This window comes from Colossoma macropomum, unplaced genomic scaffold (assembly GCF_904425465.1).
Source record: "Colossoma macropomum unplaced genomic scaffold, Colossoma_macropomum, whole genome shotgun sequence".
Classification (NCBI taxonomy): Eukaryota; Metazoa; Chordata; class Actinopteri; order Characiformes; family Serrasalmidae; genus Colossoma; species Colossoma macropomum.
In genome coordinates this window covers 216,495-234,180 of record NW_023494807.1, presented here as the reverse complement: position 1 = coordinate 234,180, position 17,686 = coordinate 216,495, and the positions used below count along the sequence as shown (strand labels likewise).

At 39.4% G+C, this 17,686-nt stretch overlaps 1 protein-coding gene across 1 annotated transcript in view; it reads left to right on the top strand.

Annotated features, from left to right (window-relative positions):
• The window catches only part of snap91a (synaptosome associated protein 91a), a 71,261-nt gene that overhangs the window by 20,839 nt on the left and 32,736 nt on the right, over positions 1 to 17,686 (top strand). Inside the window, exons 2-13 of the mRNA XM_036556234.1 lie at positions 2,131 to 2,273; positions 5,855 to 5,930; positions 6,477 to 6,579; positions 7,772 to 7,865; positions 8,117 to 8,228; positions 8,384 to 8,490; positions 8,598 to 8,639; positions 12,152 to 12,213; positions 13,724 to 13,729; positions 14,381 to 14,393; positions 16,265 to 16,416; positions 17,111 to 17,193. Of these exons, the coding sequence (XP_036412127.1) occupies positions 2,131 to 2,273; positions 5,855 to 5,930; positions 6,477 to 6,579; positions 7,772 to 7,865; positions 8,117 to 8,228; positions 8,384 to 8,490; positions 8,598 to 8,639; positions 12,152 to 12,213; positions 13,724 to 13,729; positions 14,381 to 14,393; positions 16,265 to 16,416; positions 17,111 to 17,193 (993 nt within the window). The remainder of the gene's footprint in view (positions 1 to 2,130; positions 2,274 to 5,854; positions 5,931 to 6,476; positions 6,580 to 7,771; positions 7,866 to 8,116; positions 8,229 to 8,383; positions 8,491 to 8,597; positions 8,640 to 12,151; positions 12,214 to 13,723; positions 13,730 to 14,380; positions 14,394 to 16,264; positions 16,417 to 17,110; positions 17,194 to 17,686) is intronic.

Sequence of the window (17,686 nt, the reverse complement as noted above, 5' to 3'; positions counted from 1 at the left end):
TATGGATCATTTGTTTTACTGAACTGTTAGCCTGTATATTTTCTCCCCTTCCAATAATGAAACAGAACGAATATCCAAACAGTGATTTTTATACTGGCACCTCAAACAGTTACCCGAGTACTCGAGTGCCTGAGCACATCCATACTTTGAATCTGTAGGCCCCATTACAGCCCTGACTAAAAAACAAACCAGAACCACCACTACCAGAACTCTGAGAGAGAAACATGAGCATAAAGAAGAAACACTGAGAGGAACCAACATTTGAAACAGGAACCTTCCTTCATCAGACAGTGTGGTTAGATATATAGGACAGGTTTATGAGGAATGGAGGACGGATTGATCTCTCAGTCCTGCTCTGCTCTCTGTGTGTGTGTGTGTGTGTGTGTGTGTGTGTGTGAGAGAGAGAGAGAGAGAGAGAGAGAGAGAGAGTGAAGGACGCTGTGGAACAGTAAACAGCCTCTCTCTCTTTCTGTGTGGGTTCCATCACCCATAATATGTTTTTGAACATATAGAAGTTTGGGAAACAGAAAGTCTATAAAAGAGCACTGGAGCTCACAGGGAGCCAAAGTTTGATATTAGTGGTGACCCGAGGGGCAAAGAGACAAAACATCTGTTTAGAAATTAGTCAGCTTTATGTTTTTGCATATCGCCAGTATATGTGTGTGTTTTTTTAAGTACTTTAGCGGGTTCTTTACGTATGGGGCACACAGTGCCTCGCCTTTAAATTCAGTGAATTCAGTGAAGCATAATTTACACCGGTGGTCTTTAAATCTTCTCGTTTCCGTGCGCCACCACTGCCTGTTACACTCTGTAAGCTCCTAACTGCACTGCATTCAGTGGGGTCCAAACGTCTGAGACCACAGGTCAAACTGTTTCTGCGCTCACATGTATGAACTGTAAACACATGTTGGTCAGTGTGTTTGTTCACTGTTGTCTTGTAAAACACTGAATTCTGCCGTAATGAATAACCTGTTGATTGTATGTATTGCAGATGCGGTTCAGTCTGTTGTACAGTGTGACTGTTTTATCTCTGAAGGATCTGTAGATCTTCGTGTGTTTGATGATCACTGTGTTTGATCAGACAGGCTGTATGAGAAGTGAGTTGATCAGTGTGAGAGTGGACAGAGCGAATCTGTCTGACACTGAGATTATATGGAGCTGTTAAGTCAGATATATCAGTATGTCAGATTCATTGCATTCAGTAAACTAATCAACAAATCAGCACTCGTACAGCTGTATGCAAAAGTTTGGGCACCCTTGTTCAAATGACATGTTTAGTTGAAGTGAAAATAAGTGCACATCATCTTACTGTTTACTGTTTACTTGCTGAATTGAACACATTTATGACAGAAAACCTGGCCTGTGAAAAAGTTATGACACTTTACATTTGATGCTTTATTTGTTTCTAATGTCAAACTCTGCAAATAAATATAAATTGAGCACTAAAACTGGCAGAAATGTGCTAAATCCAAGTTCCCTGTAGAGGATGTGAGACACATTTCTTTTTTAGAAAATCAATAAAATATATTATTTGACTAGGGGTATTCAAACCTGTTTATTCTGTACATGAGATCAATAGAAATGCCCAGTGGGTATTTTCCAGAGTTAAAACTGAAAGTTTGGACCACCCCACACTCCTGACTTCATTGTAAATTTTACAATTTTATTGTAAATTGAGAACAAAACTCCAAAAGCCAGAGTGCAATTTGAGTACATCATATACATATATATATATATATATATATATATATATATATATAGATAAGCAGTGAAAGAGAACTGCTCAGTGTTTATGTGAAGAGAGACGAGAAGAGAAGCTCTTTTTAACAGATCTGCAAAGTAACTGTGCCTCCTTTAAAAAACACACGCAGCTTTTTTTGGACCATTCATGTTAGTGAAAGGCTTCATGTTGTTAATTTGCATTGCGCCTCAGCAGTTTTATGTCCTGAGATGCATGTTCATGAAGTAATTCACAGTAAAACGTTTGCTCAGTGGTGACCTTGTGTGCATTTTGTGTGCACTAAAGTCCCATAAATGTGGCCTTAAGTCTGTTAATGTGACGATACAGGAGGTTTGTTTTTAATCGCTACTTTATCTTTCAGAGTGTAACGGCTCCTGTTTGTCCCGTAGATCTGATCCAGGCTACACAGGAGTCCAATGTGAACATCCCTCAGATGGCCGACACGCTGTTCGAGAGGGCAGGGAATGCCAGCTGGGTCGTCGTCTTCAAGGCACTGGTCACCACACACCACCTCATGGTCCACGGCAATGAGGTGAGACCTAAACCAGCACTGAACATTACTGTATTACTGAGGAACATGGACATTAATCTTATCACTATATATACGTTTATAAAGGTCAATATTGATCATTATTAATAACTCCTGTATTTTATTTTCTAAAGTTTAGTGTTTGAAACCCTGATTTGACTCCTTAACCTCTTACTGAGGGTCTGATCAGGTGCTCACTCCATTTCCTCACTTTCATAACTGCGTAATGTACTCATTAGTTTCTTTTGTACTTACTGAGTAATTTATAATAATTATTAATAACTGATAGCAATTACTAAATAATTTAAAATCGTTACTCCATAATTCAGTAATTAAAAAATAAAGTAGTTGTAGTAGAATTCATTAATTCATATATTACTGAACAATTCATACTAATTACTTAATTGTGAGTAGTCATTGATGAATAATTGTATTAGTTACTAGTTTAATTAGTTTAATTCCAATCATTAAAAATAAAGGGTTATAATTCTTAGTAGCTAATAATTTCTAATAATTATTACATAATATTGATATCAGTTACTAAAAAATGTATAGTAATTACTGATTAATTTGTAGTATTCAGTATATATAGTAGTTACTTAATTCATAATAGTTACTCAGTAATTTCTAGTAGTTAATTATGTATAATAGTTACTGAACAATTCATAATAATTAATGGATAATTCATACCAGTTACAGAATGATTTATAGTATTTACTGAATAATCCACTGTAGCTGTTGTTACTGGATATATTATGGTAGTTACTGAATAAATGGTAGTAGCTACTCAATTGTTCATAGTAGATACTCAATAATTTATAGTAGCTATTAAATAATACATAATAGTTACCGAATAATGTATAGTAGTTAGTAATTCATAGTAGTAGAATACTAAGCCTTAGGTTTAGTAGTTAAATACTGAGCCTGTGGTTTTAAAAGGGTAAGAAACCAGTTTGACTCTGAAGAGAATGTGTGAGTTTCTTCACTCCTCTCATTCAGACAGTTTCTCCATAATTACTATACTGAGAGAAAGAGCTGAATGTTAATCTGAAAGGGTTAAATAAATACTGATATGAATGTATGAGTGTGTGTGTGTGTGTGTGAGTGTGTGTGTGTGTGTGTGTGTGTGTGAGTGTGTGAGTGTGTGTGTGTGTGTGTGTGTGTGTGTGTGTGTGTGTGTGAGTGTGTGAGTGTGTGTGTGTGTGTGTGAGTGTGTGTGTGTGTGTGTGTGAGTGTGTGAGTGTGTGTGTGTGTGTGAGTGTGTGTGTGTGTGTGTGTGTGTGAGTGTGTGAGTGTGGTGTGTGTGTGTGTGTGTGAGTGTGTGTGTGTGTGTGTGTGTGTGTGTGTGTGTGTGTGTGTGTTTGTGTGTGTGTGTGTGTGTGTGTGAGTGTGTGTGTGTGTGTGTTTGTGTGTGTTTGTGAGTGTGTGTGTGTGTGTGTGTGTGTGTGTGAGTGTGTGTGTGTGTGGTGTTTGTGTGTGTTTGTGAGTGTGTGTGTGTGTGTGTGTGTGTGTGAGTGTGTGTGTGTGTGTGTGTGTGTGTGTGAGTGTGTGTGTGTGTGTGTGTTTGTGTGTGTTTGTGAGTGTGTGTGTGTGTGTGTGTGTGTGTGTGTGTGTGTGTGAGTGTGTGTGTGTGTGTGTGTGTTTGTGTGTGTTTGTGAGTGTGTGTGTGTGTGTGTGTGTCTGTGTGTGTGTGACTGGAATCCTGAAGGGGTTAACTGAACACCTGTGATGTAGCACTGATGACATTAGCTGTAGTGTCCTGGTTGTTGTCCAGCTGTGAACTGAAGATTAAAGGCAACTCTCCCATTAAAGGCACAAACTCTGTGAGGTGGAAGCGTTGATGTGGCAGATATTGAAGGGTGGAATCTGGGGTGGCCAATCAGATTTTAAGGAGGGCACTGGCCACCTTGGCCACCCCTTCGCTTGCACCCACTCCTTTATTACGTTAGCATAACACTTACAGTGGTGCTTGAAAGTTTGTGAACCCTCGAGAATTTTCTATATTTCTGCAAGAATTTGATCTAAAACTTCATCAGATTTTCACACAAGTAATAATGATAGATAAAGAGAACAAAATTAAACAAATGAGACAAAAATATTAGACCTGGTCATTTATTTATCAAGGAAAGTAATTCAATATTACAGATCTGTAAGTGGCAAAAGTATGTGAACCTTTAGGATTAGCAGATCATTTGAAGGTGAAATTGGAGTCAGGTGTTTTCAATCAGTGGGATGGCAGTCAGGGCCATCAATGATGGAACATGTCAGAAAAATCTCAGGATGTCTGTCCGTGAGCTGAAACTCAAGAGAATGTGGGTCATGCAGCAAAACAATGACCCTAAGCACACAAGTCGTTCTGCCAAAGAAAAGGTTGAAGAAGAATAAAATGAATGTTTTGAAATGACCAAATCAAAGTCCTGATCTTAATCCTGTAGAAATGTTGTGGAAGGGCCTGAAGCGGCAGTTCATGGTAGGAAACCCACCAACATAACAGAGCTGAAGCTGTTTTGTACAGAGAGGCTAAAACTCCACCAAGCCGATGTTCAGGACTCATCAACAGTGACCGGAAACGTTTAGCTGCAGTTATTCCTGCACAAGAGGGTCAAACCAGATACTGAAAGCAGAGATTCACATACCACTTACAGATCTGTAATATTGGATCATTCTCCTCAATAAATAAATGACCAGGTCTAATTTCTTTGTCTCATTTGTTGAAGTTGGTTTTCTTTATCTACTATTAGGACTTGTGAAAATCAAATTTATGGTCAAATTTATGCAGAAATATAGAAAATTCTGAAGAGTTCACAAAGTTTCAAGCACCACTGTAGCTAGTTAGTTTACTCATCCTGTCAACAGATATATATGATATAGATATCATCTGAGTCATTCAAACTGAATCCAATGTGTATTCCTTTGTATTGGAGGGTAATATTTTTGTTGGTATGATTTACAAGCAAAATAACAGTCATTAATGATGAGGTTTGTAAAATAACAGCTGACCCCTCTCATCTTGGACATCACCGCTTCCAGACACTTCTCTCTGGTAGAAGATTCAGGACCATCAAAACCAGCACAGCCAGACCTGCTAACAGCCTTTTTCCTGAGCTGTAGATCGTTAACCACAGTGGACACTCACACTTTACACTTAAACTGACCATCAAACCTCCTTAGTGTATTACAGTAACTCCTCCTGTAGCATAAAGCTTATTTGCACTACTGTACAAGCAAATTTAACAAATATCAGTATCACTCTGTAATATTCTGTATATAATAGTTTTTATAGTATTTTTTACAGCACGTCTGCTTGACCTGCATATGTACAGATATTCACACGTCTCATATGTATCTCCTGAGCTCCTTTCACACTGTTTTTATTATTACTCTTTATTCTATATTCTTTTTATTGTATGTTTATTTTTCTTTTCTCTTAGCTCAGTACTTGTTATCAGTCTGTGTTTGTCTGGTCTGTTCAGTGTGTTAATGTCATACATGTGTGACTCACCGAGATGAATTCGTTGTATGTGTAACACACTTGGCGAAACAAAACGATTCTGATTCTGATTCTGATTTGGTCTTCATTTCAGAGATTTATCCAGTTCCTCGCCTCCAGGAACACACTTTTCAATCTCAGTAACTTTTTGGACAAGACTGGCTCTCGTGGTGAGTGGTGCTCAGTTGGTGGCAGCATGTTAGCTTAGCTTTAAGATTCAGATCTTTATGACTCAAATTACTATTATATCGTAGCCGAACTTTACCGCTGTGACAGACTGTACAGCTGCTGACACATTTAACCTTCACTGTTATTTAAACTGCTGTTTTATTAGGTTACGTTTTAGTCCAGCTAGATGAACAAAGTCTGTTTATAGATTTCTCCTCAATGCCCTCAGTGTGGGTGTGTTATATTCCACCAGCAGTGCTCTTAATCTGACTGTTGGATGAAAACTACGAATAATTAGAGGCTGCCTCATAAACTTTGTTCTTCAAAATGGCTCAGAAGACATCAACTACTTCTTACAAACATAAATTCTTGTTTATGTATATTTGCTTCTATTCTAAAATTATGTGATTGTATTTACAATCAAAATCACACTTAAATAAATGGCTTTAAATAATGTGCTTGGGTGCCTAAGACTTTTTCACAGTACCATATATATAAAAATATTACACATTTCGCTGTGATGGTCTTTATTTTTCTCTGTGTTTCAGGCTACGACATGTCCACCTTCATTAGGCGCTACAGCAGATATCTGAACGAGAAGGCTTTTGCATACAGACAGATGGCTTTTGACTTCGGCCGAGTGAAGAAAGGGTAAGTCTGTCTCACTGGGAGGAAACTCTCTGGAGGAACCAGTGAATCCAGGATTTGGGGAAATCATGGCTGAACTCCAGTGTTTGAAGGAAGCCAGCTTTCTGCTTGTGGTGCAGATCCTAACAGAATAAATTAGAGTATTACTGTAATGAAATTAAGAAGGAAAGGAGAGATCAGGCTGTGGAATTGCACCGTGCTCTCTGGAGTGATGGAGCTCCATCCACTTTGGGATGAGTTCAGCATCATCCAACATCAGTACCTGATCTCACTAATGCTCTTGTGACTGAATGCAATCAAATCCTCACAGCAGTGTCCTGCCGGCCTTTCCACTGCTGTATAACTGGTTAGTTATTCCATAAATAATAGCAAAACAACGGCAGTGCTGACCTGATTCATCAGCATTTCTCTGACACAATGAGAATAAAGGCTTGAACTCTGTTCAAACCCCAGTGTCTACAGTTTGCATGTGGAAACTAATCTGCACAAACTGTTTTTGTGAAATCACAAAGTGTTTCAGCCCAGAGTGCTTTCTGAAAGAAGCGCAGTGCAGGACAATAAACACAGAGATTGTTGCCAAATATTACTCTTAACCCCCTGAGGGTGACGAACAAGTCGAACACAGGTGTCTAAAAGGTTTACAGCTGCTGAAGTTGCTGCAGCGGTTTTGGAAAGTAGTGATGAGGAGAACATTTTTCTACTATTTTATTCATACAGTCCACTACTTTTGTGATCCTGAGACTTTGGTAAACACATTTTCAGAGCAAAATAATTCGGCAACATCAGTAAAGCTGTTTTCATAAGAGATATGAAGAATTTATAAAACCAGATTTCATTTTTTCAGCTTTAGGGCTGAATTATCTCTGTACACAGAGCTCCTATGCTGATATGTGGGTATCAGATCGCATGTAAAGGTCTTTAAAGGAGAATTTAAGAATATATGCAAAGATCAAGAACATGCCCTCAGACCCCAGAGGGCTATTAATTATGATTACAGCTTTAAAGACAAAGGAAAAACAACCTCATGATTTCTAAGAGATGTTGGAAAATGGCCTTGTAAAAATGAATGAATTAAAAATGAATGAATTAATTATTCAGTGACAGAACTGAAGGGCCTGTATGCCCCATTTTTCTTGTCCACTTTTTTACGTAACCTTTTGTGGAACATAAAACCAAATAAACGTGTGTGTTTTAGGGCCGACGGGGTGATGAGAACGATGTCTACAGATAAGCTGTTGAAGGGCATGCCCACCCTGCAGAGTCAGATCGACGCCCTGCTGGAGTTTGACGTGAGTCTGTTTCCTGTCGGCTAAATAAATTAATGATCACTTATCATCACCGTTTATAGCATTTATAGTGTAGTGCTGCTTAGTGGACATACATGAAGACCATTTTATAAAATACCCTTTACTTTTGTCTCAATATAAGCTCGTTTTGAGAATGTAGTGCAGTGCATAAACACATAAATCGAATATATAATCCCATTTTAGGTTTTGTTATGGATGCTTGTCTTTCAAGCTCTTTTTATTTTTTTTTCCAGGTCCATCCAAATGACCTTGTCAATGGGGTGATCAATGCTGCTTTTCTGTTGCTCTTCAAGGACCTGATCAAGTTATATGCCTGCTACAACGACGGAATCATTAACCTCCTGGGCAAGAGCCTCTTCTTACTCCATTAAGACAATCAGAGCTGGAGCAGAAATTTATAAACTACACTTTCAGAGTCTTCATTTACTCAGTGTTTCCATTTACCTGAAACCTAAAGCACAAAGCAAATAATAATGGATTTATTTATTTATTTATTATAGAGAAATTTTTCCAGATGAAGAAAGGACAGTGCAGAGATGCTTTGGAAATCTACAAAAGATTCCTGACACGAATGACGCGAGTTTCAGAGTTCCTCAAAATTGCAGAGGTAATATATAGACATGTTCTGTTTTCAGTATGGATTTATAAAGTTTAATTAAAAAGAAAGTGTTTAAACCTGGCGTTTTAAAAAACAGCATCCTTGTTTCTTAACAGCAAGTCGGAATTGACAAGAACGACATCCCAGAACTCACTCAGGTGAGCTGATTTTTTTTCACATGTAGGTTTTTTATTTCTTTTTTCCTTTTATTGCCCCATAATGATGATGATGGTGTTACATTCTCTCCATATAATTACTAACATAGCATGTCAGTGTTGTGGTGTCCGTTAACATGGTGTTGCATGTGTGGTGGTGGTCAGCCTACAAATCCCAGAAACCCCCTCTGTCTCAGCTTCCTGGAGTCAGTTTTGGCCAATCACAGGCATCCATTTACCAAGTTTTCATGTCATGTTGTTCTCATAGTAGTTCGGTCTAGACTTCACCACTAGAAAAGGGCGTGATCATGGATCCATTCTCTCCTCGATTCAGCCAATCGTGGCAGCCACTCTGATGATTGACGGTTTGATATTATGCCCTGTGTTCTTGTTGCAGAGGTGCAGATTGATCACACGGGCTGAGAGTGTGAGTAGAGTGTAGTGCATACAGCTTTTCGAGGAAACAGGCTGTGCAGAGAGGGAGAGAGAGAGGCAGATAGCGACAAACTAAACTGCACACCAGCTCTCTCTTTCTAAATGAACGCGGATGCGACTGAACTGTCACGGGCAGAGAAACGGCGCTTGCAGGGATAGATGTGGCCTAGAGCAGCTGCTTTAGCCCAGCATTTGCATCAAACAGCTGGATTTCAGCAGAAGTAGAGTTTCCACATTCATTAAAACCATTAAAATGCATTAGTCTTTAGTGACCTGTGACCTCACCCCGCTCCTTATTCATTTTTTTCAGATAAGTTACAAGTAACAAAATGTCAAAATACAAACCACAAATATAAAAGCAAGTTGGCACAGGAGCATGTTTACCATTGTGTAACATCACTTTTTCTTTTAACAGCATTTAATAACAATAGTCATTGAAGACTAAAATTGATCCAGTTTTTGAAAGAAGAATATTTACCATTCTTTGGTAATACATGTCTCAGCTATGCAGCTGTGCAGCTGTACGGCGGCTTCCATATAGTATTTTGCACTTCATAATGTGCCTCACGTTGTCTCTGGATTCCAGGTAGACCGATCTAGAACTCACACTCTCTGATAATGCAGGCATGCTGTTATAACAGATGCAGAACGGCGTTGTCATGTTAAAATGAGAACTAATGAACCCCCTTTTGATGACCCCTTTTCATGACTGATGCTCAGCTTTCTGACTCAATACATGTTTCCACTGAGCTTCAGTCCATTTTAGATGAGCTTGAGCCCAGAGAAGTCGGCGGTGTTTCTGTTTCTGCTCATGTGTTGGTATCTATCACAGAAGCAAATATTTACAAAAAACAATTTTAAATATTATGTCTTTGTCCTGTTTTGGTTTAAATGAAAGCCAAATAGATTTGTACTTTTTGTTTTTATTTGTGTTTCACACACTGTGCCAACTTTTTTTTTAACTGAAAGTTAGTACAACAAAATCTAACACTAATGACCTTTCTGATTTTTAAAGAAAACTGTTGCATTTTTCTGAATTTTTAGAAAACATTTCAGATACTCAGAAAATCAAAGGAAGTTTGTTATAATGAAATTTTCAAACCATGAGTTTGTAAAGACCCTGGCTGTTTTCTCTAGTGCTCTAAAGCTAATGTGGTTTTGAGGTTGTGGAAGCTCTATGGACAGGATTAGAGTTATTTCCTCAGATGCGCTGGGTTGGTTTGATGGCTTGCTGTGAAAGCATGCTCTGATGCAGCGTGTTGGAGTTCAGATTGAACTGGTTTTGGATCAGAGTCCAGGCTATGCTGGTGGGAGACATGCATGGATGTGCAAATTCTGTATCAAGCTAGCACTTCATTATGGGTTCATTCACACAGAGCAGAACAGCAGAAATATGCAGGAAGGACACAGTACGCATTCTTTAAACCGATGCTTTGATTTAAAATCAAATTTACACAATAATAATTATAAATAGTAGCTCAGCCGAAAAACATTTTCAAGCTTCAGGGCAAATGTAGCAAGTAATGGCTCTTTTTTCTTAGTTATGTGTAATGAATTGATCATAAGAGGCCTCTCCCAACATCATTACCTCTGCTCTTTAATAATTGTTATCATGAATGATCCCCTCTGTTTAAAGCGTAGTAGATAAATAATATATATAATATTAAAAAATGAGACTGGTGTGATGTACGTCCCAGTCAGTCCTTATTGTGAGTAAGTAAGCAGGAAGGAAATAGTGAAGGTCATTACAGACCATGTTTGGCCTTCGCTTAAGCCAGTCCCTCATGTTTTCAGGGTGTCTTGCAGATAAGCAGCATCTCAGGCACGTCTCTAACTGTATGATTTGCAATATCCGGAGGGACATTAAAGACAGAGTAAACACACTTTTTTTTATGATAAATATGAAATACTGCCTAATACACTATTATGAAGCCTAAACTAAGTGTCAGTGGCTACTTTTGTGGGCAGTGTATTTTTTTTAGAAAATATTCTGGCCACTGTTATTCACACAGTGCTTACAATACTATGCTGGCACTTACAAGATGTATTCATTATAAGCCTTGGAATCCTTTTTGAGGGAGTGTTTCAGGTTTATTCAGTTGCTTATGAATAATAATTAATAATAAATGTTATTTACATAGCATACTTTTCATGATAAGGTCAACTCAAGGTGCTTTACAGAAAAATAAACCAAAATTCATTGAAAAGATACATCTAAAATGAAGAGTCTTTCATTTCTACTTAAAGAATTTCTTAGAACAAAACAGGAATTAAAAACAAGTCTAAGTATTTACAAAAAAAGATCCAGAATTTCTTCGGGACTCAGGAAGCTCGTTCCATAGTCTTGGACCCAGTGATTTCAGACGTGAGTTTGGAAGACAAGACCTTTATGTTCCTTATTAGTAGGTGGTACTAGATATCTGGGAATGCATGGCATGTTTATCTCTTCTGTATATTAACCTGTGGTTGTGAAATGTGTCCAGCCAATGAGATGCTTTTGTAGGTCTGTTGTGCCGGGATGCATGACCAAGCTTGCTGCAGTGCATGGTGAGATGCTGGACTAGCGCATGGGGAACGTTCAGCAGATCATTGCAAAATGTTGACATTATTGTTTCTCAAACATGGCCTTGAGTTTACACCCCTGTGTTCCACACTGTAGTGTTTTCCTGCTCTAACATGCTCAGCTCAGCTCTTTAGTGCTCTTCATCAGGATAAAACGGACGTGTTGGAGCAGGAAGCACAAACTTGTACTTGCGGACGGATCAAGGAGCTGGATTTCATCAAGCGCACTGATTTGTTTAGCATGGATGTGTATCAGATTACATCTGCTATATTCATCTAATCTTTCTGTAATGTTCCACAGTTCTTTCACTACATAATAGATTTCTGGTACTTGACATTTACACTGGCGTTCAGTTTTTAGAAATGTTATCTTTTTCTTCTGGTAGATGAAATAAACCTTATGCACTTTGCCTTCGCTGTCTGTCTCTCTCTAGTCTCGTGCCTAATACCTATAGGACTGCAGAGCTGTGAGGTTTTAGCTTGTTGTGGTAACTTGACTCTATGCTGTGGATTTTCAGGCCCCTGAGAGTCTGCTGGAGTCTCTGGAGACACATCTGAACACCCTTGAGGGAAAAAGGGGGTAAGTAATCTGTGTTAAGGGGTGTGGGCAGGACCTGGATTCAGGGTACTGCTGAGTACTGCTGGGTTAAAGATTCTGGGTTTGAGGGAGTTTAGAATTATTGGGACCTGTATGATATTTTAGGGTTTAGAAGTGCTGGGCACTTGGGTTTAGAGGAGCTGGATACTTTGGGTTTAGGGCTGCAGGGTGCTCTTAGGTTTAGAGGAGCTGGATGCTGTTGGACTGAAGGGTTACTGGGTACTTTGAGATTTAGGGGCATAGGGTACTGTTGTGTTTTTGGGTGCTGTGTACTTCGATATTTAGGGAAGCAGAGTACTGTTGAGGCTGATGACTGTTGAATACGGTTGGGTTTAGACGTCCTGGGTGCTGTTTGGTTGAGGGATGCTGGGCAAACTTAGGCTTAGGCCAGTGGGTACACTGGGGTTGAGGGGTGCTGGTTACTGTTGGGTTGCTAAATACTACTGAGTTTAGAAGTGCTAGATAATGTTGGGCTTAGAGTTGCAGGGTACTTTGGGATTTAGAAGTGCAGGGTACTGTTGGGTTCATGGGCACTGGGTACTTGGGATTTAGAGGAGCAGGGTCCGATTCAGCTTAGGAGTGCACTGTTTGAGTCTATGGTGATATGTTTGGGATGCTGATGGAAGTATGGATGCTGTGTACTTTGGGGTTAATGGTGCAGGGTAACCTTGGGTTTAGGGTTGCTGGGTACTCTGGAGATTAGGAATGCTGAATACTTTTGCCATTTGGTGCTGGGCAAAGTTTGGTTAAGGGTACTGAGTACCCTTGGGGGTTAGGGTGCTGGGAGCTGTTGGATGTAGTGTTGCTGGGCACTGTTGGGTTTGGTGGTACTGGGTACTACTGCACTGAGGGGTCCCAGATACTGTTGAATTGAGAGATGTTGAGTATTACTGAGTTTATGCCTTCTATTGATGATTTTATTGGTACTGGGTACTGTTGGGTTTAGAGGTGCTAAAACTGTGCTGGGTAATGTTGGATTTAGGATTTCAGGGTACTTTGGGGTTTAGAGGTGCAGGCTACTGTTAGCTTAAGGGATGTACTGTTGGTTTTAGGTTGACATGTTTAGGATACAGATGGAAGCAAGGATGCTGGGAACGTTTAGCGGTGCTGGGTACAGTTGGGTTTAGGTTACTGAGCACCATTGGGTGTAGGGGTGCCTTGAGCTGTTGGGTTTAGTGGTTCTGGGTGCTGTTGGGTTTAGTGGTGCTGGGTGCTGTAGGGTTTAGTGGTACTGGGTGCTGTTGTGCTGTGTACTTTCATAGTTCTAAGATGGGACGCAGGCACAGATACTCAGGCAGGGTGCTGATAGTGCTGGGTTTGGATTTGTCACTGTGCCATGCTGTACCGAACTACCCAGTGGAAAAATGCCATGTTATACTATCACACGTTTAGTCTTAATACTCTCATGATTAATTGCCATTTATTTATACTGAGACACTATTGAAAAGTTATGTGTAATTAACATTTCCTCTCCCCTGTTTTGTGTTAACAGTGATGAGTAAGTATTCAATAAAATGCGCATCAAAATGGATGTGTTTGAAGATTTGTATTTACATACTTGATTTTAATCATTGTTGTGATGTTCACTATGCAATTCTATGGATTCAATTATTGAACTTCAGTTTTAGGTGATGTTTTAGAACAATGAAGTTCAGTTTGTCCCATATCTGTAGAATTGGTGTGAACGCAGTATTTGGTCCAGTTTAATGGTGTAAAAGTTAAGCTTGTGCCAATTTAGAATCTGATCTATGATCTACAACCTTATCAATGTTGACCAAATCAGTTCTGTTGAGTTTTAAAGTGTGGTCTGATATGAATTCTGCAGTTCTGCATTGTTCATATCAGCATTATTCACCGTTTGTCTTGTAACCCTGTAGCTCTGCATGTCAGCCAAGAATATTGTTCCTGTTCATGAGAGTGAAATCTTTACGTAAGATTTCAGGAGTCTGGTAACTGATCATCTCTGTTGGGGAGAATGGAGATGTATTGATATGGTGGTATTTATGTTATAAATGGATTAATGCCTTGTCTTCCTGCTTGCTATTCAGCCACATTTCCATAGCGAAGTCATTTCATTATGGCTGTGTATTTGTGCATCATGACATATTTTGCTTGAGCAGTTTTAAAATCTTGTTTGTTCTACTTTTAGGTCGCCAACTAAGGTAAGCAACACAATCTAATTTAAAGTTAGAACAAACTAGTAAAGCCATGACTTATTGTAATAAGTATTAATTGTAAGTGCAATGAGTATATTAAAGACATAGCTCATTGATTTTACAAAGTCCTTGTCACGAGGAGAACATTTCTACCTAAAAAGGATGATTTTAATGCACCTGTGGGTCATGAAATAACCGTTTCTGTGGTCAGAATTTGTCTCTTGGTGGTGTAATCAAGAGTGAGAGTGGTTTAATTTAGTGTGTTGGGGGGCAGCTGTTGTTCACCTAGGGCTAAGATTTTCGAAAAATGCCTAATAATCTATCAGGAAGGCTTATAGACACACAGATTGCAAACAAACCAACATGGATGTTGCCCAATTCCTGAAGGACAGTATCTGGGTCCATTCAGAAATCTTATTAAACATGCAAGGAGTCAGAAATCAGAGCTAAAACCTTCAACAAAGACAGAAGAGCAATCACCTCATGGAACCTTTACTCATACGTGGAATGCAGACTGTTTTTGAGTGTTTAGTGCATAGACTGAGATAATCATATACCGAAATAACAAGGAAAAAATGTCTTTCTACTGGCAAAGTTAGCTGTGTAGCTGCAGCAGCTGGCAGAAAAGCAGTGCTCAGGTCAGATTATGTCAAGAAACTGCTGGTGAGGTAAATTAGAAAACAGTAAAATCTCAGAGTCATAATTAATGCCCCAAAGTAATATATTTATTGAAAACTCTCAGCTGGGGAGAAGCTCCTGGCGTATACCCTGAGATCTCCGAAAGTCAGACCAAAGTTATGAAGGTCGTATATTCCCCAAGTGGGGTGTTGTTACATTCACTGGTTAATAGAGAACAAAGAAGTTACGATTCATTGGTTACACCTAATTGAGATATGAATAAACATGAAAGTGTTAACATATATGCAAAATTAATTACAAGGAAGGAAGCTCAACAAGTCTTCTCACACCTGAGCTCTTCGAGAAAGAGCTGGTCTGAAACCTCAAATCCCCTGAACAGTGATTCAGTGTAGCTCCTGTCAGCTGGCCAGGCCTCAGTAGAAGAAAACGAGAGATTAGACCTCTGCAAAACATGAGGAGTTACCTTCTTTGCACCCAAAGAACAGTGACAGTCCACCCTAAATTTGCAAGTAACATATATAGCATAAAACATACATATGCCGTGAAGGTAAAAGTAATGTGGCTGGCTATATAAATTCCACATATCATACATGCAACTTCTGGATGCATATACATATATATATATATATATAATATATATAGGTGAAATTAGTGGTTACAGAACCACAGTGGCATACATTCATATTTAATTCCTGGTGTTGTTTCATCTGGATGTGTCTGTTTTTGTAATTTTGCACTCAGACACAGTAAAAACCTCTGTATTTGTCATTATCAGAACAGACTCTCACTGCTCTTTTTCCAGTTTCTGCAAGCTCATAGGTAAACGCACAGGATTAGCTGGCTACCGCATTGCATTGTGGAAGTTGTAGTCTTCTTAGGTAAAACATAAAGAGACATCAGTGGGAATAAATCTGAATTTCTAAGATTTGGATTTTATAGTTTGGAACAGCGGTCATTATTAAATGTGATATTAGAATACTAATTGTAATAAAATTATATGATCAAATAATACAGATATTAATTAAAAGTATATGTAATTGTATAGTTATCATAATGAGCTTATAACTAAATGTAATAAATATTTTTATTAATGTATACTGATGTTTATAAAGCAGTATCAGTTTGCCCTGATACTAAAATCTAGGCCTCATCGGAAATTTATATAATCAAAAAAATAATAATCAGTGGATCACTGCCTGCTGTGTAAAGCCCCTGTATGTGTGTGTGTTTGTCTATAGAAAGTGTCAGCAGCCAGTAATGGGACGCCTGCTGGGACTCCAGTAAAGACAGCAGAGGCCATTCCTGTACCGGTCAGCGCAGCAGCTGCTGCCCCTCAGCTGCCTGCAGCCGAGCCGAAAGCAGCAGCAGCAGCAGCAGCAGCAGCAGCAAAGTGAGCCTGCACTCCATCACTGCACTCCATCACTGCACTCTATCACTGCACTCTTCCATCACTCCATCACTGCACTCCTCCATCACTGCACTGCATCACTGCACTCCTCCATCACTCCATCACTGCACTCCATCACTGCACTACTCATCACTGTACTTCTCCATCACTCCATCACTGCACTCCTCATCACTGCACTTCTCCATCACTCCATCACTGCACTCCCCATCACTGCACTCCTCCATCACTCCAACACTGCACTCCTCTATCACTTCACTCCACCATCACTCCATCACTGCACTCCTCCATCACTCCAACACTGCATTCCTCCATCATTCCAACACTGCATTCCTCTATCACTGCACTCTGCCACCATTTAGACATCACAGCCTCATCCATCTCTCTGTACCTGCTGATCTGTGATGTGTCCACACTCCTCACCCCATCTTTCTTTCCTTCTTTCTTTATTCTTTGTTTTTCTTGCTCATAATTTCACAGAAAAATGATTTATATAGGGGTTTATAATGGTATTCTCTCTCTCTCTCTCTCTCTCTCTCTCTCTCTCTCTCTCTCTCTCTCTCTCTGTCTTTCTCTCTCTCTCTCTGTCTTCTCTCTCTCTCTCTCTCTCTCTCTCTCTCTCTCTCTCTCTCTCTCTCTCTGTCTTTCTCTCTCTCTGTCTGTCTCTCTCTCTCTGCAGCAGTGGATTTAATGATCTGGTGGATTTTGATTTGCTGGCTCCCAGTGCCGGTGCCTCAGCAGCTCCCACAGCATCATGGGGAGGTACAATTACGATCTCTCTGTCTCTCTCTCTCTCTGTCTCTCTCTCTCTCTGTCTCTCTCTCTCTCTCTCTCTCTCTCTCTCTCTCTCTCTCTCTCTCTCTCTCTCTCTCTCTCTCTTTGCCTTTGCTCTTTCTCTCCTCCTCCCTGTTTCTCTGTCTCACATTTCTTTTCTTTCTCTCTCTACATCTTGTGGAGAGTTAAGCTCTGTACTACCAGCCTTTCTAACCCTTTTTATATGGAATTCTTCTACAGTTGTGTCTGTTATATTCATTTAATGTAATAATAATTGATTAATCATAATAATGTAGTTATAATAAGGTAATGATATTTTTTTATAATTATTACTAATTTCTAATTTCCCCTTCTCTCTCTAACACTAACACTCTCATAGCGTATATACACAAACACACAAACACACACACACACACACACACACACACACACACACACACACACACCTCTCTCAGGCTGTTAGTGGCGTCTCAGTTCAGCT